The sequence below is a fragment of the Anopheles arabiensis genome, chromosome X (assembly GCF_016920715.1).
Source record: "Anopheles arabiensis isolate DONGOLA chromosome X, AaraD3, whole genome shotgun sequence".
Lineage (NCBI taxonomy): Eukaryota > Metazoa > Arthropoda > Insecta > Diptera > Culicidae > Anopheles > Anopheles arabiensis.
The window spans coordinates 1264591-1289071 of NC_053519.1; the positions used below are offsets into that span (position 1 = coordinate 1264591).

Below are 24481 nucleotides of genomic sequence, written 5' to 3' on the forward strand. Positions count from 1 at the left end.
CGCCGTGTGGAAATTCAAAGTAGCGTTCGCTCCCTTTTCCCCGTTCGCTCGCTCTTACCAGCCATCCAATCCAATTTGTGTATGAGCGAGGGTGTGTGTGTGTGCGTTACTGCTTGTAACTTCTATAGTCTAATTTGAGAAACAGAGAACTTTTCCTACCTACGGGTCGCATCATTACGGCCGGTTGCGAGAAAGCGTGCCTACTCGTTCCCTACTTTAATGTGTAATCATTAAATTAAAAAAAAAAAAAACGAATCACTCATGCAAACGAATCGAGTAGCGTGCCATTACTAATGCATTGTGGCACGAGGATTCGTTTACTCAAGACGCATTGTTCGTGCGGGAGCTATTATTAATTTGAGTGTGCCATCTTTATTGCATTCTCCTTTCCTTTTTTCTGGGGGGGGGTAATCTATTTGAATTTGCTGCCGCCGCAATGTACGAACGCCAATTAAATATTAATTCCACAAAGTAAAATGACACAGCGCTGGGTTTGCTTTTTATTCCCCGCTTTTTTTTTTTTTTGTTGTCAAATGTTACGACACCTAAAGTGGGCTGTCGCCTGTGTCTGCTGCTCGGGAATGCACACTTCTGCAGAGCCAAATGATTGGCAGGTGTGCTTTTTATTACCTTTTTTATTGCAATGATATGAGTTTTTCTCCGGTCCATTTTCTTTTTCTTTTTTTTTTGGGACATTATTTAATATATTTGCAACTTTTTTTTTTTGTTTGGTGCCCTCCCCCCGTAGCGTAAATATTTCGTATAATTCTAGGAATGGCCTTTCTTTCTCTGGACAGCTGAACTCGTCAGCGCCCGAAAAAGTCATCCCCGTCTGTTGCCCCGTTCTCATTAATCAAACTCAAACCCCGGCCCTGGGCGGGCTGGGAAAGGTGTGTGTTTTGTCATCACACGTTACCCCCCGCACGGAGTCCTTTGGCGCTTTGCTTTGTAAACATACATCCTGAGGCAGCCTTTTTTCTCTCTCTCTCTCTCTTTCTCTCTCTTTCTCTCGCTCTCTTTCTCTGCAACTGAAGAAGAGCGGAATGGGGACGGGGAAACACAAATGAAACGCGGAAATGCAACAGTTACGATTGTGCTTTGCATACTCACGATGACGCATGCCGATCTGCTGGTTTTTACTGCTGCTCGGCAAATTGTAATCAGTTTTTTTTTCTGTAACCATCTCCACGGCCTCGGCTAAGGCTCGGGTAAGCACGACAGTGCTAGCTGGGTACTGGTGGTGACATCTGTCCAATAGCTTTACGGGGTCGGAAAGTTTGGTGAAAGTTTTTCGCGAAAGCTTGACTCGCGTGGAAAATGGAAAATGGAGGCTTTGCGTTTTCCAAGCCCGGGAAAGGGAAAATCCTTTAAAAGCAAGTTCTATTCTTTGGTTTTGTTGATTAAAGCTTCCCGGGAAATGAAGGAGCTTTTTTCAGAGGAGCTTTCTTAATGACTTCCAAGAATCTCAATGCACAATGTGAGACAAAATTAATCTTACATGAAGGCTTTTATTATTTGTGCCGAAGTTTGAGGCAACTTTCACCAAAGAAATGCTGTTGGAGCTTTTTAGTAGAAAAATTCTTTATTTTAAGGGAACATCCATTTACTACGTCACGCAGTGATAGTACACTGAGAACCTGTTGAGTAGCAAACCACAATTTCATATTTTTCTTTTTTATTAAACTTAATGTATACAGTGGAGTATTGCAGTTTGCATCAATATTCAACTGAACTAATTTTTTTTTCCTATGCATGCGTATGCTAGCTCAGATGCTCATTTGAAGCCTTTAAAATAGTATTTTGTATGCTAAAAATTGTTAGTAACACAGATTGCAATTAAAATTTTTGTTTTTTTTTTTAGCAAATCGTAGCCCTGTATAGTAATTGATATCTTTGACCCAAAACGTTACGTAATTTATCGATATTTGCTTAAGTGAATTCAGATTCGCACTATACTTCATATCAGAACAGTTCGGCTAAGTTGTGTGTCCTGTAAATATTTCTTTGTTTTAACGTTCATTTGTTTCTTGTACAATTCTTCCTCCAAGCTTCGTAAATATCCTCCACCAAAATGTCCGCAACCTCCCATTCAAACAACAAATCACGATGCATGTCCTGAAGCGTCAGTCCTCCGGCAGCATCTTCCGAGTGTTTCCGTTCAGTGCCAACTTGCCACCGTTTTGCCTCCGCTGGTTGCCAGTCGGCAGACGGTCGCCCATTCCGCTGCCAGAAATGTCCTGCTTGCTGGAGCTGGTCGAGTCCTCCACGTCGAGCTCGAGCGAGTTCTCGCCGGAGGCGGACGAGCTTTTGCGATGGCGGACCGGTTTGGTGTTGCCATGGCACTTGGCGACGAACCGCAGCTCGGCCATCAGCTCCTCACGGAACGGTACCTGGGTAACGAGACGGGCGCGTGTTATCGAGATATGGCAAAAGGCGAACGTTTAGCGTGCATGAGTGTTAATCACTAATCAAATTAAAAACTTCAAAGAGAAAGACAGAGAGGAGGAGAGCAAGAGTAGAGAAACATTTCTCGAATTATTGAAGATTAGTATCAGCGGTGAAGCGTTAGGTACTGGTGGAGTTCATCACTTACCTTTCGGTGATACAAACCTACAGTTCCCCAACACCCAAAACAAAGCTCCCATAAGCACAACACTCACACATAGACACACACACACACACATGTCCACAATTTGGTGGTAGGGGTTAGTGTACGTTTGCCGGACGCCTTCTTCTGGGTGCACTAGCCGGTGCCCAGCTCGAACACATACACAACACATATATCGCAAACAGTGTGCTAGAGTTACCTTGTGCCGGCGGGCCCGGTGCGCAATGACGAAGAACAACTCGCAGCAGCCAAACAGGCTGGCTAACGAGCAGCCGACAAAGAGGACAAAAAACACACCGCCTACATTGTCCATGTCGAGCTCCTCCGCACCATCGTCGCTAGTGCTTTGCTGTGAAGAGAGGGGGTAAATGGGACAGGAACAAGGGGAAACACGGCAAATGCAGGTAACGTTGGTTAATAAGGTGCGCTAGTGGGAATTTGTTGGTGTTGGTGTGATCGAGATCAGGGTCTGATGCTATCAGTTGGAAAGGTAGTTTTGAAGGGGTTTGCGATATTCCAGACATTCCAGATAAATGTACAGTTGGCCTGCAGTGTTGTGAAGATTCTTGGAACATGCTGTACATGAAGCTGAGCCTCGAGCATGACTCAGTAGATGCTCAGGGAAAAGGTTGGAATACTTGGAAGGGTTCATCGGTAGATTGGAGAGGGAACATAACCGAATCTTCAACTACTGCTACCTGTTACGGACTAGTACTACTGCCACAAGAGTCTACAGATGTTACAGTATCTAATCTGCAACAGCGTCTAAAGTTGCCCAAAATATCAGCAAAAGCGGACAAACGATGAGGGTCTGATGCTATCAGTTGGAAAGGTAATTTTGAAGGAGTATTCGATATTCCACACATTCCAGATAAATTTACAGCTGGCCCGCAGTGTTGTGAAGATTCTTGGAACATACTGTACAAGAAGCTGAGCCTCGAGCAGGACTCAGTGGATGCTTAGGGAAAAGGTTGGAATACTTGGAAGGGTTCATTGGTAGATTGGAGAGGGAACATAACCGAATCTTCAACTACTGCTACTTGTTACGGACTAGTACTACTGCCACAAGAGTCTACAGATGTTACAGCATCTAATCTGCAACAGCGTCTAAAGTTGCCCAAAATATCAGCAAAAGCGGACAAACGATGAGGGTCTGATGCTATCAGTTGGAAAGGTAATTTTGAAGGAGTATTCGATATTCCACACATTCCAAATAAATTTACAGCTGGCCCGCAGTGTTGTGAAGATTCTTGGAACATGCTGTACAAGAAGCTGAGCCTCGAGCAGGACTCAGTGGATGCTCAGGGAAAAGGTTGGAATACTTGGAAGGGTTCATTGGTAGATTGGAGAGGGAACATAACCGAATCTTCAACTACTGCTACTTGTTACGGACTAGTACTACTGCCACAAGAGTCTACAGATGTTACAGCATCTAATCTGCAACAGCGTCTAAAGTTGCCCAAAATATCAGCAAAAGCGGACAAACGATGAGGGTCTGATGCTATCAGTTGGAAAGGTAATTTTGAAGGAGTATTCGATATTCCACACATTCCAGATAAATTTACAGCTGGCCCGCAGTGTTGTGAAGATTCTTGGAACATGCTGTACATGAAGCTGAGCCTCGAGCATGACTCAGTAGATGCTCAGGGAAAAGGTTGGAATACTTGGAAGGGTTCATCGGTAGATTGGAGAGGGAACATAACCGAATCTTCAACTACTGCTACCTGTTACGGACTAGTACTACTGCCACAAGAGTCTACAGATGTTACAGTATCTAATCTGCAACAGCGTCTAAAGTTGCCCAAAATATCAGCAAAAGCGGACAAACGATGAGGGTCTGATGCTATCAGTTGGAAAGGTAATTTTGAAGGAGTATTCGATATTCCACACATTCCAGATAAATTTACAGCTGGCCCGCAGTGTTGTGAAGATTCTTGGAACATGCTGTACAAGAAGCTGAGCCTCGAGCAGGACTCAGTGGATGCTTAGGGAAAAGGTTGGAATACTTGGAAGGGTTCATTGGTAGATTGGAGAGGGAACATAACTGAATCTTCAACTACTGCTACCTGTTACGTACTAGTACTACTGCCACAAGAGTCTACAGATGTTACAGCATCTAATCTGCGTCCAAAGATGCCCCAAACATCAGCAAAAGCGGACAAACGAAACAAAGGTCTAACACGGTAGTGTGCAAACGCTATGGTGCTATGTGCAGAAGAGTGCGCCTGGGGGGGAGGGAGTGGGCCGGAACAGCGGAATATTATTTGAACCGAAAGCAATTCCTTCAACAGGAGGCGTGGACGCCGGACCACACATTCGCACACGGACCGTACCTTCAGTTCGCGCGTGCGGCTGTGCACTTCACACAGCATCTCGCAGAAGCTGACGAACAGGGCGGCGACGCAGCCAACAATGAGCAGTACGAAGACGCCGCCAACGTTTGCTAGCTCGAGCGCAAGTGCTCCACCCTCCTCCATCGTGTTCTGGGTGGGGGAAGGGCAGCAACAAGTGTTGGCCGAGCAGAAACAGAAATAATGGATGTGTGAAGAACTGTCAGTGACCCAATTGCATCCCGAACTGAGGCGTGACGGATGAACTGAGGCGAACGGTAGAGACGGAACTGGAGGGAATAGGACCAGATACTTACCGAACAAGCGCCACCGCCACGCTTCTCCTTCCACCATTTGCGCTTTAGCGAGGTTAGGACGCCCTGTTCCTGCAGCCGCAGTACGGCTTCGCTCAGCGCACTGCGGTACGGCGAATCTGCCGTACGTAAAACATTTGGAAGCCATTATTGGGATTTCTGGAGTGTCGCGGCTGCCTCTACTTACTCTTGCGCATCGCTATCCCGTAGCCCTTGTCGTCGAGCAGGCCCCCGATCTGCGTGACGTCACACTCCCGCTCCACGATGTACTCGATCGAGGTGGACTCCATCAGGAAGGCGTAGTTCTCCGTCTTGACGCGCTGCAGCCCCTCGGGATTGGAGGAGGTCAGCAGCTCCTGGTTCGCCATCATGTACTGGTACATCTTCGCGTACGTGCCGTACTCTGCGTCCTTGAAGAAGCTGATCGTGCTGCCGTCGCGCTTGGCACCGTACTTGATCGTGCCGCCGGCCGCCGCCAGATCCTCCGCATTGCTGATCGGCGACACGACCTGCTCGACCGTGAGGAAGGCCGCCAGATTGGCCGTGTAGGACGATACCATGATGAGCGTGAAGAACCACCAGATCGAAGCGACGGCACGCGTTGCCGGTGCTCTGTGGGGAGGAGGAAGAGAAGAAGGAGGAATAATGCGTACGTATAACTCTCTAGTGGCAGCGTTTACTCCTGCACTTACTTCGGCGCAATTTCCGAACCTTGCTGCAGTAGCGCACCGATCGTGAACCACATCGAGTTGCTGAAGCTGAACTGGTTCTCCAGCTCTTCCGGCTCCTCGATGCAGGGGTACGGGTTGTCCCACTCTTTGGGCGAGATGCGGCCGAGGATGAACAGCGACATCGAGACCATCATGTAGGCACCGCCCAGGTACAGCCACACCTGCTTGGAGAACGGCGACATGAACGAGAACAGCGACGGTGGTTCCTTCGTGGGCTTGCGGTACAGTATCGAGATGCCCAGGTTCATGAAGGGCATCGTAAAGTCGACGGCACTTTCGCGGTCGGACGTGATGGTGAGGTCAGTAATAGCTAGGTCGGCGCGCTGTAAGTGTGAGGAGCTGCTTGGTAGGTTGCGATCGGGCAGAGATGTTGATGCGTTGCTTACCCACTCCAGTAGTTCCAGCACCATGCCGTTCCATTTCTTGGTGTCCCGGTTGAGCGAGCCGTACACGCCGTCCTCCTGCAGTATGAAGGTGTAGTTGAAGCCCAACATCAGCGACAGCTCGTGGATGAGATCGATGCCGAAGCCTTCGAACCGCTCGTTGCCGGTCAGCTTCACGGGCGAGTCCTTCAGCATACCGTACGGCGGCGACTGTGTGCAAAGAGAGATACAATTTCGAAAAAAAACAACACTTTCGCAACAACAGCATGTCTACTTGTCGCCCTCACTCACGATCGCAGTCAGCACGAGAAAGGTTCGGTTCTGCAGCGTCCCGTCGTCGAACGCCAGCAGCGTCTGTTCCTTTTTGCGCGTAAAGTTAAGCCCCTCGGTCGAGTTCCAGACGCCCACCTTCTCCAGCCCGGCCGGCCCGAGCTCGATAATGTCCAGCAGAAAGTCCGACCGGTGCCCCTGATGGTCGAACCGGATGCTGCGCGTCAGCCCGTGTATGCTGGAGCTCTTCATGTAGTTGATCACGCTGTACCCGTTCTTCCACGTCGCCGTATCGTCACACCGGAGCGCGATCGGTTCGAGCAGGTGGGCCGGCTCGCTGCCGATCAGGTGCTTGAGCGCCTCGGCAAACAGCAGCACCGCATCGTACATGAGGGCCGTCTCCACGCGCATCTTCGCCGGGTTCAGCCCGTCCTGCAGCTCGAGCGTCTTCGCTATCTGGGACGCGTTCAGGAAGTCGGCCACCTGCCGGATCTTGTCCTCCTCCGGGTCGATCAGCCGCACGCCGGTAATGTTGGTGCCACTGTACTGGTACGGCTCGAGATCGATCGTGTGCAGATCGAGCGAGGTCACGATGATCTGGTGGTGATCGGTCAGCAGCCCGACCTGCTGGGCCTGCCGCAGCACCTCCGGCATGGAGTCGACCGAGCAGGCCAGTATGATGCGCTTATCCTCCGACAGCTTGACGCGCCGCAGCACCGCCCGATAGTTGCCGTGCAGCCCGAGATCCAGCTGCCGCACCGTCACCGTGTACCCCTTCGGGTCGTACATCTTCAGCAGGTCGGCGATGCCCGGCAGCCAGGGCCCGGACTCGTACAGCACGGTGAACGACTTCCACTCGAACGCCACGACCAGATCGAGAAAGACGCGCCCCATGATGTGCGGGTGCGGGTGCAGGTTGAGCGTGGGCAGCTTGGTGTACGCGTCCCAGCGCGTCTCGATGTGCGGCATCTCCTTCTCGTCGCAGACGCTCTGCACGTGCAGGGCCGACTTGGGCGACGAGGGACCAAAGATGCCGGCCACTCCCGTCTGGTGTGTGTGTGTGTGTGTGTGGGAACAAGGGAAGCAAAACCGTGCATTTAACGACCGGACGAGCGGAGATGCAGTGACAGAAAGCGGGAAGGAAAGGAAGGTACTAAAGCGAACCTTAAGGTCTATTTTTACACTCGCACTCAATTCGGAGGGTTAAGTTATGAGCTCTCCGATGATGAGCGGCAGCCACACTTAAAACTTTATCGATCAAGTATCAATCCCGCTCAGAACCAATCGACACGTCGTACCATTCAAACCATAGATGCGATAAATCAACACACACACACACGCCAACATTCGCTCCGATCCCATCACCCCAGAAGAGGGATTTTAAATTTTATGACCCAAAATGATGTGCCAACGGATAATCGGCGATGGGCGGCGTGCGGGAAACATTCCAACGTGTCTGTTTTTTTTTTTTTAACACAGCGCTCGTCATGAAGCGCATCCTGCAATGGCCACTGGTCTAAATATTTACCCAGCACACTTCGGCCGAGTGCAGTGTTGACCGGCCGATCCCCCCCTAAGCTGGACCAAATGGCCGAAGGCGTGTTTTTAGCGTTAGCAGCTGCTTTACGTGCACGACCGGGTTGAAGCGGACGGGAAGATGAGCGTCTGGGATAAATATTTCATACCAGCCAAACCTTCAAGCCGGTGATGGAATAAGCACATTTAATAAGCTGTTCACGTATTACGTTTGATAGCACCGGGGGATATTTACTGCCGAAACGGTGATTGATCGGAGGAGCGACTTGTGGCGACTTTGGCTCGCTAAAGAAATGCTGTAAAATGGGTTTTAAGTATCTTACTCTGAATCTAATGCTTTGAAATGTTCATTCGTTGCAATATGTTCCATAAAAAACCCGAATAATTGGGACACTGCCTTTGTTTAGGGTTATATTCAGACATAATTGAATAAGAACAATTTTAATTTCTTTGTTATTTAGTTTTTGGAAGACTTGTTTTCCATAAATTAGTACCTCTATTTCTAAAATCATACAAGATTGTACGATTGTGTTTGAAAAAGCTACGTAAGGATTGATAGGATAACCAATATCGATTTACAACATGGTTATTCTGAATGTTAAACAAGAGCTGTAGAGCACTTTCACAGAAACGTTAAATATTCACAAACGTTTGGGATACGTTTTGATGTAATCTAGCATACTGTTTTGCTAATATTAAGTTAAAAAATCAGCATAAAACTGAATAAAAATGTTTCAATAAGTATGTTGATTTACTCATATTTTAATTAAAAAAAATGTTCACAATTACGAACTGGGGCATGATGCATCAATCAGATCAGAGCAAAGTGCATGTTTGAGATGCGTTTTGCGCCGTTGTAATGGAGCATTTCGCCTCTACTAGATAACAATCATTCAAGTTTGATTTGCTTGATGAATGATACTTTGAAATGATATGTTCATGGTTTTTATATAGCAAAAATGACATCCATTCCTTAAGTGATTACTAAACTACATCTTACATAACCATATATATTGTAGTGATGGGAAAAATGAAAATTTCGTCGGAATCGATTCCGGCTAGCTCCGAAGTATTCTGGAATCGATTCCGGATAGTAGGTCCAGAATTGGCTCCGGAATTGGTTCCGGAATTGGCTCCGGAATCGGAATTGGCTCCGGAATCGGCTCCGGAATTGGTTCCGGAATTGGCTCCGGAATTGGTTCCGGAATCGGCTCCGGAATTGATTCTGGAATCGGCTTCAGAATCGGAATCGGCTTCGGAATCGGAATTGGCTCCGGAATCGAACTTGGCTCCGGAATCGGAATTGGCTCCGGAATCGGAAACGGCCCCGGAATCGGCATTGGCTCCGGAATCGGATTTGGCTCCGGAATCAGAATCAGCTCCGGAATCGGAATCGGTTCCGGAACTGACTCCGGAATCAAAATCGACTCCGACATCGAAATTGACTCCGAAATCAGAATTGGCTTCGAAACGAAGTCGGTTTCGGCATCTTCATAGGAATAGGCCATTATTTCAATTCTAACCATTCCATTTCTGGAGTCAAGCCTGATTCCGTCACCGTAGCAAATAGCGATTCTGATTCTGATTCCGGAGCCGATTCCGATGCTGGAATCGATTCCGGAGCCGATCCCGGAATAGATTCCGAAGTCGACTCCGGAATCGGCTCCGGATTCAACTCTGGAATCGGCTCTGGAACCAACTCCGGAATCTGCTCCGGAACCAACTCCGGAATCGGCTCCGGAATCGACTCCGGAATCGGAATCGATTCCAGCATCGGAATCGGCTCCGGAATTGATTCCGAGACTGAGATCGGTTTCGGACACTCCTGAGGCAGGCCAAGATCGCAAAGTTTTTGTAGCGTCGGATAAGTAAGATGTACATTAATTAATTGCTCCTTAAACCCATACTTTGGCATAACAGATAGACACATAACAGCCTCTTTTCATTACGTAGATCTTGTGTGATTGAAAAAAAAACATGTTCATTTGGACAGTGTACAACATAGTGTCTTCTTGCTGGCGTATACGAATGTCGAAGGAAAATCCAACAGTGTCGAAGTAGACGATTGCGTTTCGAAGAATATTGCATTTTGGAAACAAATTAAATCTTCAAACAGAGATGCAAGCAGCCCCATAATTTCAGAGATCAAATCGCATATCCAAATGAATGAAATGCTAGTAAACAGGGAAATACTTCCCCCCTTCCGTCAAGCACACCCATCATATTTTAATGAGAAGCGTCGGCACTGCCCTCACGCGAGGGACTTTGGATGAAAGCAAGCGCTTTGAGTTTGCCGCCCCTTTCCGGGACACACGAGCGATGCAGAGCGCGATTTGTTTGTTTGCATAAACGGTTCAGTGCAGCATCGCATCGCCGCGTGTGGGACTATTATTTGATTATGTTTGGTTTAAAATCAACCGAACCGAGGTTCCGGGAACACGGGGAGGAGTGTGGCGATCGTTGCACATCGTTGGTGTCTGCGTTTGCTTACCTTCAGCAGGCGGCAGAGCTTCTTGGACGCGTCGAACTGATCGCCGTACTTCACCTGCACTGCCTGCGCCTCGAGCTGGTAGTTCGAGTACGACAGCTTCTCGTTGTTGACCGCCTCGACCGCATACTGGAAGGCGAGCTCCACATCCTCGGTCGCACCATCGAACAGTCCACCTGTGCGAGAGTTGGTTTGTTTTTTTACAATAATTCCACTTGAACGCGTCCTGCGAAATGGAAGAGTGCGCCGTTTACCGATTTTAATGTGCTCCACGCTCTCGTCCAGATCGCCATGGTGGTAGCCGATGACAGCGGCTAGTTGAGTGATCAACAATAGTGCGAACAGCCCGAACGTCGACATCGCGTGTCGATTGCCAAGCACACAGAGCGGCACCTGCGAGCGTCCTGCGTTGATTGCGGCTGTAGTTGATCGCGCGCCGTCTAGCAGCGCTGCATCTGGTCGGGGTGCCGACAGGTTGACAGATTGACTCGTTGACGGGCCTTATATAAGTGGCCGCTGTTGGCACGCTTCGCCGCGCTACCAAAGCGCTTCCTTCACGGCACGGGCGCAAACCACACGCTCACAGTACATTAACAAATCGGTTTGAAATCGAATCTGCACTAATATTCACACGAGCCCGCGGGATGAATGGGATAGGGTTCGCTGTCACTAGTGCACACTACGGCCGGCCGCTCTACGGGACGTCCGAAACCGGTCGCGACGTGCGTACGTTTGAATGCGGCCCTCCGTGCGCCCGACGTGCCGTGCGAATGGAACCGCGGCGGTGGCGGTGTGTGGTGGTGCACGCATCACAACCGCCCAGGGGGGGGAAAACTACGCTTTTTGCCACAACGACCTACGCGCGCGGTGCAGACAGTGTGTCACGCGTGCCAGTACAGTGTGGGAGAAATTATTGCGCCTTTTTAACCGTTCGCTCCATTCCGAGGGCATGTTTATTGCTTTCGAGTAACCTGTTAAAACCCCCCATCATCCCCTGAGACACTGTGTCTTTTTCGCTCACTCACACACAAACACACACACCCAAGCTGTGGGTGACTTTGCGACACTGCAAGTACGTAGCTGTGCGATGGTTGCGTTCTATTTTCCCACAAGCATTTTCCCCCATTTCACTGAGCTGCATGCCGGCCGATTCTAGCGGTATGGAGCTCTCTCCTCGGTTGCGCACACTGACAACGGCCCAGCATCGCTTCTTTTGGGTGGGCCGGGTGTATTTTTAACAACAACAAAACCCCACCCTTCCCACCGTGCTTCCTTTTTCTTCAGGAGCGTTTCGGTTCACTGTGTGTTGCGTTTCACATGGCGAGACCAAAACTGCGGACGTTTATTTCTGTTGGCTCTGTATATATATGTGTGTGTGTTTTTGGTGAAGATTTTTGTTTGGGTTTTTAGTCGATGTTGCTGAAGAACGATGATGAAGCGAAAGCACAGGGGTAGATAGTTGTCTTCTTTTATCTCTTTTAATTTTAATTTTTTTCTTTCTAAATCTTTTAGTGTGGGGAATATAATAACATTTAAGGAAGGAATGGTTGCACTGTGATTAGATTGCAATAACCCTGAAATTATATTACAAGTCTGTGACAGGCCGAAGACCCCTGTACTGTGAGCAAATGAGGGAATGCCGTTCATTCATCCTGAACCGAGTGTTTCGCCTGTAAGTCATGAGAATTTGTGTTTGTGTTATTACGCACACTTGTGATGTTGTTATGTGTTCAGTTCAGAGTGTTGTTCGTGTCTGTTAATTTTTGTTGCTTGGTGTGATCTAAAGCAGTGATCCTCAACGTATGGTCCGCTAAAGAATTGATTTTGTAAAAAAATAAACTATTATTACAATTCTCTTCTTCTTTGTCGGTCAAAGCCTGCCTTTCTATACCACCTTTCAGTGAATTATTGAATACCTAAAGCAGGATAGTCCGTCCTACGTATGGGGGCACGGTCCATTCGGGTCTTGAATCCATAACGGGCATGTTGTTAAATCGTTCGAGTTGACGGCTGTACCACGAGTCCGGCCCTGTTACCGCAATACATATTGTCAAGTTTATTCCCACGATCAAGATTAAATTTTCAACAGGCATGTATAGAATAGGAATTTAACATGTTTGGTCGAGAGGCTTTGAAAAAAAGTCTACAAACAAGTAGATTCTCAATACATGTCAACGAAGCAACGAAGGAAAATATATACTGCTAGTCCCAAAGATACACCGTACCTGTCATACGCAGTTTCGGAAATACGCGGTGTTCTAAATTTGACAGTTCTTTGAGCAAATTGATTTGACTCATCAATTGTAAAATGCCAAATAATGTATCTTTTGATCGAATGTTAATAACCATTTCAAAAGGTTTAAAACTATTACATTTATTCAGAATCATATCAAATGATTTATTAAGTTGCTGAAACCATCAATTACTTGCAAAATTTCGCGAAAATTAGTGTTATTTAGCCGGGAAATCACGTCAATCGACTTACTAACTTCGAGATGTATTTTGCGGTCGTTTTCGGTCCCCATTAACCCTGTATCTCGGGGACCCCCTGTACTAGTGATGGGTAAAGTTGCCTCCGATAAATTCGGAATCGACTCCGGAAGGTTGGTCCGCGCTGCAATATTGGGAGTCGTTCGGAATTGTCCGAAAAGAACGACTCCGAACGACTCCGAACGAGTCCCAACGACTCCGAACGACTCCGAACGACTCCGGACGACACCGACTCCGAACGACTCCGAACGACTCCGGACGACTCCAACTCCGGGCGACTCCGATAGACTCCGAACGACTCCGAACGACTCCGGACGACTCTGACTCCGGACTACTCCGACTCCGAATGGCTCCTAAAGACTCCGGACGACTCCGACTCCGGGCGGATCTAGTGGTTCCATTTAGCCGGAGCCGGAATCGAACCAACAATAGTCGGAGTCGGATCGGAGTCGTGGGTGCGCTCCATACAGCACATCACTACCCTGTACACGCAAAGCAAGGAGGTCTGCGACCCTAAAAAGATTGGAGAGCTCTGGTCTAAGGTAATAGGAGTTTGAAAAAGTGTCGTTGTACAGTGTCGTTTTGTGTTTAAAATTTAATTTTAGTTATCAATATTTATCAATATCAATATCTATCAATATCTATTATTTATAATATCTAAGTGTAAGTTCCTCCTTCGATCGATATATTTTCTGCTCTCTTGAAAGTATCAATGATGCTTTTTAAACAAATTTAATTGTGTCTGTTGAAAGGATGAAAAGATCAATACAAAAGACAGTGTGTTGGCTGTTCTAGAGCCAATGAAATAAAACGAAACCCAGCAAAATGTTGAAATATGATAATCGCAAGAAACTCACGAGCTAATTTGCGCACCTAATACAATGCTGCTCTCCAAAGTTTTAAAAACATTGAAAGACATACTTACGCGTGCTAACAGCAACATAGCGTTGGGACAAGGACCGTTTTGTGGTGGAAAAGGCGGGTCCAAAATCACACAAATCCCATCAAACAATCTTCAACGCGTTCATAGCATTACTTAACCGTGTTCGCTCTGTCGCTCTGGTCCGCACGTGCCCAATGATTGATTCTCACGCACTGGCGCACAGCCGCAGACCCGGGGCGGGGTGGGATATTGTTTCTCGAATGATTGTTTTCGATGGTCAACTTCTTAATAAATGAAGCTTACAACTTGAAACTGTGTGTGTGTGTGTGTATTGCTTCGTTGTGTGTTGTTTTTGCACTGGCTGCTTGCGCGTCGCCAGGACCACTGCGCCATTAATCTAAGGCAATGGTCTGGCAAAACCGTGGAAAACCGCCGCAACAGAGCGTATGAATTGTTTATGCGATCCCGCGCACAAGCACGGCAGAACGAGTTGAGCAGAGCCCCCGGCGCGTGATGGAGTGATGTGGGGTCGGCGAGTCGTAAATATTTATGATCATCTCATCTCGCCGATACGACCCCCTTCGCGCGATTGGCAAGCTGCTCGGTACTTATAGCGTGTTTGTGTGTGTGTGTGTGTGTGTGTGTGTGTGTGTGTGGTGCTTGGAAATGGGTTTGTTTTTTCACACTTGCGCCGGGAACCGCCGAATACGTAATTCGATTTTTATTGCATACTTTATTGTGTTTCCCTTTTTTCCCAACACTTGGTACATCCTCTCTAGCGCCTTGACTGCTTGAAATAATCTTCCGCACTCGTATCGTTTTCTTTCAATAATCCTGCAAGCGGAAGTCCAGTGTGAAGACGGAAATGATTTGTGAATGATGTATTCGAGAAGCAGCTTCATTGTGTATGTGTGTGTGTTTTGTTGTTGTGTTGTGGACTCGCCTACACAGGCAATAACGATGAGTTACAGGGTTTACCTAGCCAATCCGGCCATTTCGGACTTCACAAGGCCCGAATAGAAATAAAAGTGCGTAATTTAGGTTTGTGTAGTCCGAAAAAGTAATCATGATGACCGATAACGCTTTGACGATGCCGGATTGTCTAGGTAAACCCTGTAATGTTGGTGAAAATCGGTAACAGGAGCGTATTGTAATGCGGATTGCATAACTTTAGGCTGTTTTGTGGGAGTAAACTGCTGAGAGGTGCTGCTGTACTCACCGTCAGGTGTTTTCTCATTGTGATGTGTCCTTTATTTAAAAAAAAAGAAGAAGAAGAATACATTTGCTCGCAGCATTCACCAGCACAACCACTGTTGTTGACATTTATTAAGACAAGTTTGGTAAAAAGTTACATACAAACACCATTTTTTTCACCAGAAGCTTGATGGTTTGCTTGACAGAAAGAGACGCACATTTGGGGGACGAGCTCCTGACTTGGAGTATGGAGGAGGAAAGGTGAGAGATAGATAGCGAGAGCGATAGAGAGAGAGCGCGCGAGAGAGGTAGCACCGAATCAGAAGTGATACTCGGCGTAGGAGGCCGACCCGAGGCAGACCGAGCCGCGTACCGCGATCGTGTCGACGCGGTAGCAGGAACCCTCGGGACACCGCAACACCTAAGGGACGGCTTTCGGGTCGAACTCGTACTGGGCGTACGGTGGGCCGAGCGGATGGAACCGGCCGTGCTCGGACGACGGCTCGGACGCCGAATCCTTCGGCGAGGCGCGGGACGACGCGGTGCGCAGCGTGCCCCCGCTGCCGGCGTGCTTCGGCTGGGCCCGGTTGCGCTTGAGGGCGAACCGCAGCTCGGACGCCATCTCCGAGCAGAGCGATACCTGCAAGGGGGAGAAGGGGAAGGGGAGGGGGCGAGAGAAGGGTGAAGATGAGTGAGTGATAAACGGATTTCGATTAGTGCCTGATGGCAGCTAGCATACCTCCTGGCAGCAAAACAAAAAGAAATACACGAAACCAGGTCCAGGATGTGCGCGGGTTGCCCGGCGTCCAGCGTCGCAACGGGCAACGGGAGATGCAGATGATGCAATCGGGGGGGGGGAAATTACAGACGACAGCAGTAGGTCCCCGGTCGCAGCGAGAGCGAAATACACAAAGAGTGAAACAAGAAATAGAAGAAGAAGAAGAAGAAGAAGAAGAAGAAGAAGAAGAAGAAGAAACAGCAAAAAAGAATAAGAAACAGAAAACGATGACGCACGACGGAAAGCAAGCGAGCGAAGGGTGCAATGTAAGTGGGACGGGCAGAGAAAGGGGAAGGAAAGGGCCAAAATGAAAATGCAAGGAAAAAATATAGCTTCACTTCAGAAGAGAATCCAGTTTTATTTAGTGCATCCAGTTTTGCTTCTTGTGTGTGTGTGTGTGTGTGTGTGTGTTTATTTTTTCTTTTTCCTCTTATTTGCTTCCCTTTTTATTTACTATATTGTGCTTTCGCTTTCTTTTGCTTATTCTTAAAATGACGCCTCCGGCGGTGCTCCTTCTAGCGAGACTCGCTTACAGCTTTTTCCTCCTCCAACCGGGGTGGTAGTCTCCTTTTGCTTTTTTTTTTATTTCACTTTCCCTCTCTTACTCTTCTCTAAATGCTCTCTTCTCTCTCTCTCTCTCTCTCTCCTTTCTATTTTCTGTTTTTTCTCTCTTTCTCTCTCTATTTCTCTTTTGCCTCTAATTCCACCCCAGGAATGAGGAGCCTTCGGTTTCGGTTACGGGACAATGTATCTGAAGAATGTTTATTAATAATTGTTGACTACTCTAGATTGTTTTTTTTTTTTGGTTTTTGGTAAAAAATTCCCTAATATTTCTTCTCACGCATTTTTCCGCCCTCGAGCATATTGGCTCGTTTTGGTTGCCCCGTTTCTGCACTGTTCAATCAGAACAAATGTACACATTCACATGTTCACATGTCGTTGGATATTTACCGTGTTGTGTGTACTCAGTTTGCGCATATTGTTTCAAATTATTATCTGTTCGACCGTGTAAGTTGTGTGTGTGTAGTTTGTTCCATTCTGCCATTTGCTTCGCAGTCGCATGGAACTGCCAATTCCAACTGTACAGGGACTTTTACTGAGTGATGGGTGCGTGTGTATGGGTTTTTTGTTTCCTGTGAACATCCATCCCTCCGCTCGGCTTACTTTAGTATGCGCTGGTTGTCTTTCAGTCGTACGAATTTCCTCGGGTGGATGCACTCAGTACTGGTACATAATAAGGGTAGGATTGAACACGTTAAATCATGGAAAGAAAGAAAAACAGAATAGAAATAGAGGAGAAATAAGAAAGAAAATAAATAAAAGGAAAAAAAAGGAACATACAAGAGAAACAAAAGAACAGACAAATAAAAATCAGATAAAAAAGATATAAAATGAAGTGAAAAACATCGTCACGGGTATTAAAAAGACGGTTGTAATAAAAACAAACAATAACAACAACAAAACATTTCAAACGTTTTCGTCGATTGGCTAGTCCTATTATCTGCTTCTAGGAAACCATTTCTTGTTGCTTCCAGCTTGTATTTTTTCTCGTTTGTTTTTAAACAATCAATGAATGATTATATTTTACACATGTATTTTCTCTCTCTTCCACTCTTCAACTCCCCTACACGAGCATTCAGCATTTGCATCAAATCACGACTACTACTTCTACTATTTCTAACGGAGGCGTGTTATCCGTACCGGGGCTAGGGCTTTTGCCAAAAACGACGTTTTTCTGTTGGATCTGTGTTAGTTACATGTTTCCTTTCTGTGTCTACGGGGTTTTATTTGCTGTTTTTTTGTTTGTATGTTTCAAGGGGAGGGGCTTTGTTCGTTGGCTAGTTGGTCCGAGCAAGAAACAGAAACCATCCCAAAACGGTGTTGGGTGGTAAATTTGATTTAGCTAGCATCCGTCGCTTCACCTCTTTAATTTTGCTTTTTCTCATTCTCTCTCTCTCTCATACACTCTTTTTCATTTTATCTCTCCCTTTCTCGGTCTGTCTCTATCTTGAGTTTGGAAGGGGTTTTTTTTTTTAAATAAGTTATGGATGGCCCAAAAAAACGAAAGATACACCTCAAACTAAACCCTCGTGAATGAATAACTTCACCGAATGTAATCGTTGCGCAGTTTCTTAATCCTGCAGAACGGTCTTATCTAGTTGAGCAGTTTGTGTCATGGAATGAAGTATTGTTTTGGAGCTAATAGTAACATGTTTAAACGATCGCGGTACAAACTGATGCGAGCGATGGAGGGATCCTTGCTCCCTGTTAACGTAAATGGTAAATGTGGCCTTTTCTCTTTTTGTTTAGAAGCGTGAGCAGCTGATCGTCATCTACTCGAATCTACACTCTTTGGGATGCTTTTTCTGGTATGGTTCCTTTGCGGAAGACGAAAAAAACAAGTACGGTGTGAAACAAACCATCATTGGGAAACCGAAGAGGGAAGTTAGTGGGAAGCAATACGACGAGCCGGTGACGCAAAGATCGATCGTGCGGAAATATAATCGAATGTACAATGAAAACAACCAAACAACCAAAATTAAATCCAGTTACAAAACGGAAACCGGTATGCAGAAAAATGAGAGAGAGAGAGAGAGAGAAAGAGAGAGAGAAAGAGAAAAAAGAGAAGATAAATGATAGAAGATGGTGTGACGTATGAGGTAACGTAGTATGAGCGGGGGATCATGGAATTTGGTGGAAGATGCCGTCGAACCGCTTGAAAATTGTACTAATGCTGGGAGGGGTAGGGAGGGACGGGATGGGATGGGATTGGTGGTAAATATTTTAAAACGGGCTGATGCTTACCCGTTCCTCGACCGCCACCTTTCGGCTCTTCCAGACGAACTCGCACACGGCGATAACGCACGCAACGCCCATACCGCCCATCAGCACGACAAACACGCCGCCCACGTTCGCCAGCCCCAGCTCGTTCGCTGTCGAGCTCGATTTAGACGTATCGTCCTGGGAGTTGCATGGAGAAGAAAGTGTGAGAGAGAGAGAAATTTGGATAAGCTACTGAAATGGGGACACTGCTGGCATATGTAGCAAACGTACCCGGCAGGATCCACCGCCACGCTTTTCCTTCCACCAGCGCGTTTTCAGGATGTGCAGTTTGCCTTCCTCCTGCAGCTTCAGCACCGCACCGCTAATCGCCGTCCGGAAGGGTGAGTCTGGAAGGGTGAAAGATAAATTAGTACAGCCAGATTGGTTATGAAATTGACATTAAAAAGTAAAAAGATTGTATGAAACAACGTTCTGCTCCAGCCCACAAGGCTTCAGTAGATTAGGAATGGCGTTAGAAGAATTACGCTCTCTCTCTCTCTCTTGTTGCCCCGCTCACAATAGAGCACGTCGATGTGACATGGCCCGGTCAACAACAATTCTCCAGGATACTCGGTCCCTGGCTGCAGCCTCCCATCTATGCAGACTATTCATCCTTCTCCTCCAAACTACTTGCTCGAGCACACCGCCAAAGATAGTCCGGGGGCCCAGAGCGTTTGCATCGTCCGCTCAGATGGTCCAGGACTCTTGTTCATAGAGGACCTCCGGGCGATATATCTCACATTTTGTGCGGGCTCGAAGTCTTCTGGATCTCAGCAGTCGGTGAAGCCTGTAGTATGCACGATTACCCTGCACAATGCGTCTCCGGATTTCGCTGCTGATGTCGTTGTCCGAAGTAACAACCGTCCCGAGATAGCAAAACTCCTTTACCACCTCGAGACTGTCGCCGTCAACTAATACACTGCTTCCCAGATGGTCTGAGTCACCGGCAAGCAGGTACTTCGTCTTCGTCGCATTGATTCTCAATCCAATTCTTGCTGCTTCGCGTTTGAGTCGGGTGTGAGGCGTACACACCGTTGCTGTCGTCTTGCCGATGCTATCGATGTCATCCGCGAATCCAAGAAATTGAAGAGACCCGTAGAGGATCGTGCCACAGATGTCGTTGTCTAGCCTCGCGCCTCGAATGATACCTTCCAGAGCGATGTTGAAGAGCAGACAGGAGAGTCCGTCACTTTACCTCAGACCCCCCTGTGAGATTCGAACGATTCCGACGTTATGTTCGAGTAGCTGCCGACTAAAATTTGTAGCAAGGGGCGCAAGTCTGCAGAACAGGATCTGGTACAGGATCTTATAGGCGGAATTCAGGACTGTGATGGCTCGAAAATTCGAGCAATTCAGCCTGTCTCCCTTTTTGTAGACTGGGACTGGGAGAATAACATCCAGCTTCCATTCCTAGCCCCATCTTGAAGAGCTCGGTCGCCAGACCATCGCTGCCGGCAGACTTATTGCTCTTAAGCTGCTTGATGGTGCTGGCAATCTCATCCAGAGATGGCTAGGGCACCTCGTCGTCTGCACCGATGCTTGCGCCAGCCACTCCTGCCTCTGCTCCATTCAGATATCCTTCGTAGTAGCACTTTCACCTTTCGATCACCTCCCGCTCGTTCGTCAGGAGATATCCTTCCGCATCCCGGCATATTGCGGTTTTAGGAGCAAAACTGCTCCGTGCCTCCTTCAATCTCCTGTAGAACAAGCGGGTGTCCCCCGACTGAGAAAGCTGCTCCAGCAGCTATTCGTCTAACTCTTCAAAACGGCGCTGCTTGGCCTGGAAGAGCAGCGTTTGCTGTTTCCTCAGTCGTCTGTAGATCTCCACGTTCTGACGGGTTTCATGCGGGCGCGCGCTGCATTCTTCTCGGATAGTACTCGTCTGCACTCTTCATCGAACCATTCCTTTTTCTCTCTAAGTGGTAAGCGGCCGATCTTGTGTTCGGCTGCAGTGCTGATGGCTCGTTCCACCAGACGCCAGTGGTCTGCGAGGGGCATCGCGGCGATGTTGTTGTCGGCCGGTAGCGCTTCCCCGAGTTTTACCATGACCAGGAAATGGTCCGAGTTGACGTTTGCGCCTGTATACGTTTTAACATCGATAATATCCGAGAAGTGCCTTCCGTAAATCAGAACGTGGTCGATTTGGGACTTTGAATCACCCTTCGGGTGTCTCCAGGTGTAGCTAGGTCGGTGTGCACGCTGGAAGAAGGTGCTGAGGATGCTCATGTGCTTGGAGGAGGCAAAGTTTATCAGCCTGAAGCCGTTGTCATTTGTCAGCTGGTGGACGCTGAAGCCTCCAATTGTTGGTTTATATGCCTCCTCCTGTCCGACCTGAGCATTAAGGTTTCCGATGACGACCTTCACGTCTTGTTTTGGACAGCGGTCGTACTCCCTCTCCAGCTGCGTATAGAAGGCCTCCTTCTCGTCATCGGTGCTCCCAAGGTGCGGACTATGCACATTTATAATGCTCAGGTTGAAGAATCTGCCACGAATTCTCAACCTGCACTTCCTTTCGTTGACCGGCCACCACCCGATTAGTGGTGGGAGCTCGGAATCGGACCTACCCGATTCCGATTCCGTGTTCGGAATCATTTCCGGAGCCGATTCCGATGCTGGAATCGATTTCGATTCCGGAGTTGGTTCCAGAGCCTATTCCGGAGTTGGTTCCGGAGCCGATTCCGGAGTTGAATCCGAACCCGATTCAAGAGTAGACTTCGGAATCGATTCCGGAATCGGCTCCGGAATCAATTCGAGGATTCGGATTCGAGGATTCGAGGAAATTGGCTCCGGAATCAGAATCGTCTCCGGACTCGGAATCGACCTGGGAATCGAAATTTGCTCTGGTATTGGAATTAGGCTTGACTTCAGAAATCGGAGCCGGTTTTGAATCCGGAGCCAATTCCGGAACCAATTCCGATTCCGCAGCAGATTCTGATTTTGGAGCCAAATCCGATTCCGGAGCCAATTCCGGATCCAGAGCCGATTCCAGAACCGATTCCGGAAACAATTCTGGAGCCGATCCCGGGACCAATTCCAGAGCCGTTTCTGGAACCAATTCTGAAGCCGGATCCGGAACCAATTCCGAAGCCGATTCCGGAATCGATTGCGGAAACTGATTCCGGACCTACTATCCGGAATCGATTCCAGAAAACTTCGGAGCTAGCTGGAATCGATTCTTCATTTTTCCCATCACTACACCCGATCACTCTCCGCAGCATCGCACCCAGCACCATGAACGCAGTACCGAGCTCGCGCGTCTCTCCACCGCTCTGGTAGATCGTGCAGTTGCTACGGTACTGGCGCACCGTCACCCCTCTCCAGCATACCTCCTGAAGTGCTACTATTTCAGAATATAGAAGAATTACGCTACGGGGATTGCAATACTTACTCGGTGGCATCGCGATCCCGTAGCCCTTCGAGTCGAGCATGCCGCCGACCTGCGTCAGCTCGCAGTTCCGCTCGATCACGTACTCGATCGAGGTCGACTCCATCAGAAAGGCGTAGCTGCCCTTGCCCTTCACCACGCGCTCCACGCCCTCGATGTTGCTGGCGGTGAACACGGACGGGCGGGCCGACTCCATGAACGACCACATGCGCTGATAGGTGGAGAAGTTCGAATCCTGGTCGCCATTCGGTGGCAGAGAGAGAGAGAGAGAGCGAGAAAGTATGTGAGTGAAAATTAAAAATAGCCATCGCGAACGGGCAACACGGGCCTAGCTTACCCGGAAGAAGGCTGCGGTACTGCCACCGCGCAGCGCCCCGTACTTGATCTTGGTCTGCTTCGCCAGATCCTCGGCCGACTCGATCGGCGAGTCCATCCGCTCGACGGTGAGGAAGGCGGCCAGGTTAGCGGTGTACGACGAGATCATGATCAGCGTGAAGAACCACCACATCCCGGCAACCATGCGCGTCGAGACGGCCCTTTTAAGGACGTGTCGATTAGCGCGTGTGAGAGTGAGAAAGAAATGCGTTAGTAAGCGTGTTCCAGGGTCTGTTAGAAGTGCCTCGCTACTGCTCTAGCCTTTTGCTACAACTGTGCTATTGCTTTGCAAAGTCTAAAGGCTCGTTTAGATGAAAATAATAAGGTGTGAGTTGCGCTTCTTTTAGTTTGTTAAATTGTGTTTTTTTCTTTTCAATACACATGTAAATATTAATTCAGAATTTGAAGCGCAACTCACAGCAAAGTGGTAGAGAAGCTTTCCCTGTCTAACTAAAAGCTACGATCTAAACCTACGAGCGATGCCCCACGTGTCCCTCACGCGGCGAACGGATAGAGTGGCAAGAGTGACGCTTGACGAAGAGGAAACAAATAACATTGAAGCAAGTGAAGCAGTGAAGGTAAAATAAAAAGCAAAAGCACAGCGCAAAAAGAAGCGGACCATAACAGCAAAACATCCAATGAAGCAGGCCAACAAAATGGCTGTTCTTGACTTGTTACACTAGACAGACATCTTTAAAGAGAACCACGATAGCAAAAACAACACCCAAAACATACACACACATACACACACTCATCCACATACAGTTCGTTGATAATTCCTGCACGGTGAGTGGGGAGAAGCTTTTCCCAGCAATTCGATATGGGCTTATTACGCCACGCTAAGAATGATGAATGCAGGCAAACAACGCACCGACGGCAACAACACCCGCTTTAATCCCATCGCCATCCCCGCTCTGAATGGGCCGGGCAGGGTGAAATCGGACATTTTCCAGCTCGCCGAGCACACGCACACACACACATTCCCAGCCCGAAACCCCGGGTGCGCTGAAGTGTTCAGCCGTTGCGGGAAGTTGTTTTTGTGTGTTGCGTTCGCATTTTCCGCTACAACTGAACAGCAACAGCGGCAGCGGAAGCCGGGGGTCAGGGAAGGTGGAAAAAACAACAAAAGGGACACGCTACCTCGCACACTGGGTTTTGTTTTTCGATCCTGTTCGTGTCGTGTGCGTGTGTGAGAGAGAGAGAGGGTAAAACGCACAACAAAAACAAAACATAAAAACGCTCACTTCGCCCATTTTCCGGGAAAGTTAGTTTGGCCGGCTCACTCACGACAAAACATGGATCGCTTCTAACCACCAATCCTGTTGTGCGAAACCCTGGTTTCTCCTCGTCCGTCCTCCTCGCGCACGCATCGCGAAGGGGTAATTAGAAAATCGGCACCGATTGATGCAAATGATTCATAAATAAATATGCGGCAGCATGAACAAACTCGCTCAGTCTATTATGCTCCACAGCTTCTGTTTTACCACAAACACTCGCGCAAAACACGACAGCAAAAGCAATCAAAAACAAAACGGATGAACATGAAACTGTTTGCCTCACTGCAACGCTTGCATTAGCTCACGTTTGCCGATTGATTTTGCTCCCAAACTGAGCCTTTGTTTGCTTCTGTCCCTGCTGCCTGTCGCCCTTCGTCGCGCCTTTGTTTTATTTTAATTTTTCCACTTCCACAGTTTCCATCAGCTGCCTTTGCAAAACAACGAGTTAGCCAGACGGAAGCGCTTTTCCCAAAACCACGCGCCGCGCTTTCCCTTGTGGCCGGTTTTTCATTACCCTGTTTGCATCGAAAGACGCCTCTCTTCGAACGGCCAGCGACCGGGGAAAACCCAAACTCAAGAATCAAAGCTTTGCGCACGGTGATGGTGAACAGTGTGC

At 48.1% G+C, this 24481-nt stretch overlaps 2 protein-coding genes across 15 annotated transcripts in view; both read right to left on the minus strand.

Moving 5' to 3' along the window:
* Window positions 1-1658: 1658 nt before the first annotated feature.
* Window positions 1659-11971, minus strand: LOC120906828 (glutamate receptor ionotropic, kainate 2-like). 3 transcript variants are annotated; one of them, XM_040318883.1, is made up of 10 exons: window positions 10915-11971; window positions 10664-10836; window positions 6658-7683; window positions 6370-6576; window positions 5945-6306; window positions 5440-5864; window positions 5256-5371; window positions 4942-5091; window positions 2808-2957; window positions 1659-2390 (listed from the first exon to the last, which is right to left on the minus strand). In XM_040318883.1, the coding sequence occupies exons 1-10, from the start codon at window positions 11018-11020 to the stop codon at window positions 2124-2126; spliced, it is 2982 nt and encodes a 993-aa protein (XP_040174817.1). In that variant the 5' UTR covers window positions 11021-11971; the 3' UTR covers window positions 1659-2123. The 3 variants fall into 3 exon arrangements, with proteins under 3 accessions (XP_040174817.1, XP_040174820.1, XP_040174818.1); XM_040318886.1 differs by lacking the exon at window positions 2808-2957; XM_040318884.1 differs by lacking the exon at window positions 4942-5091 and having other exon boundaries at window positions 10915-11969.
* Window positions 11972-15310: 3339 nt separating this feature from the next.
* LOC120905906 (glutamate receptor ionotropic, kainate 2) overlaps window positions 15311-24481 on the minus strand; it is a 108108-nt gene continuing 98937 nt past the window's right edge. For 8 of the 12 annotated variants that reach the window (XM_040317228.1, XM_040317227.1, XM_040317232.1 and 5 more), the window contains exons 14-18: window positions 22551-22749; window positions 22217-22448; window positions 19060-19175; window positions 18810-18966; window positions 15311-15869 (exon numbers count right to left, since the gene is read on the minus strand). In XM_040317228.1, the coding sequence (XP_040173162.1) occupies window positions 15649-15869; window positions 18810-18966; window positions 19060-19175; window positions 22217-22448; window positions 22551-22749 (925 nt within the window). In that variant the 3' untranslated portion in view covers window positions 15311-15648. Of the gene's footprint in view, window positions 15870-16338; window positions 17230-18180; window positions 18384-18809; window positions 18967-19059; window positions 19176-22216; window positions 22449-22550; window positions 22750-24481 lie in introns of those variants that run through there. The other 4 variants (XM_040317234.1, XM_040317233.1, XM_040317236.1 and 1 more) reach the window with 3 other exon arrangements.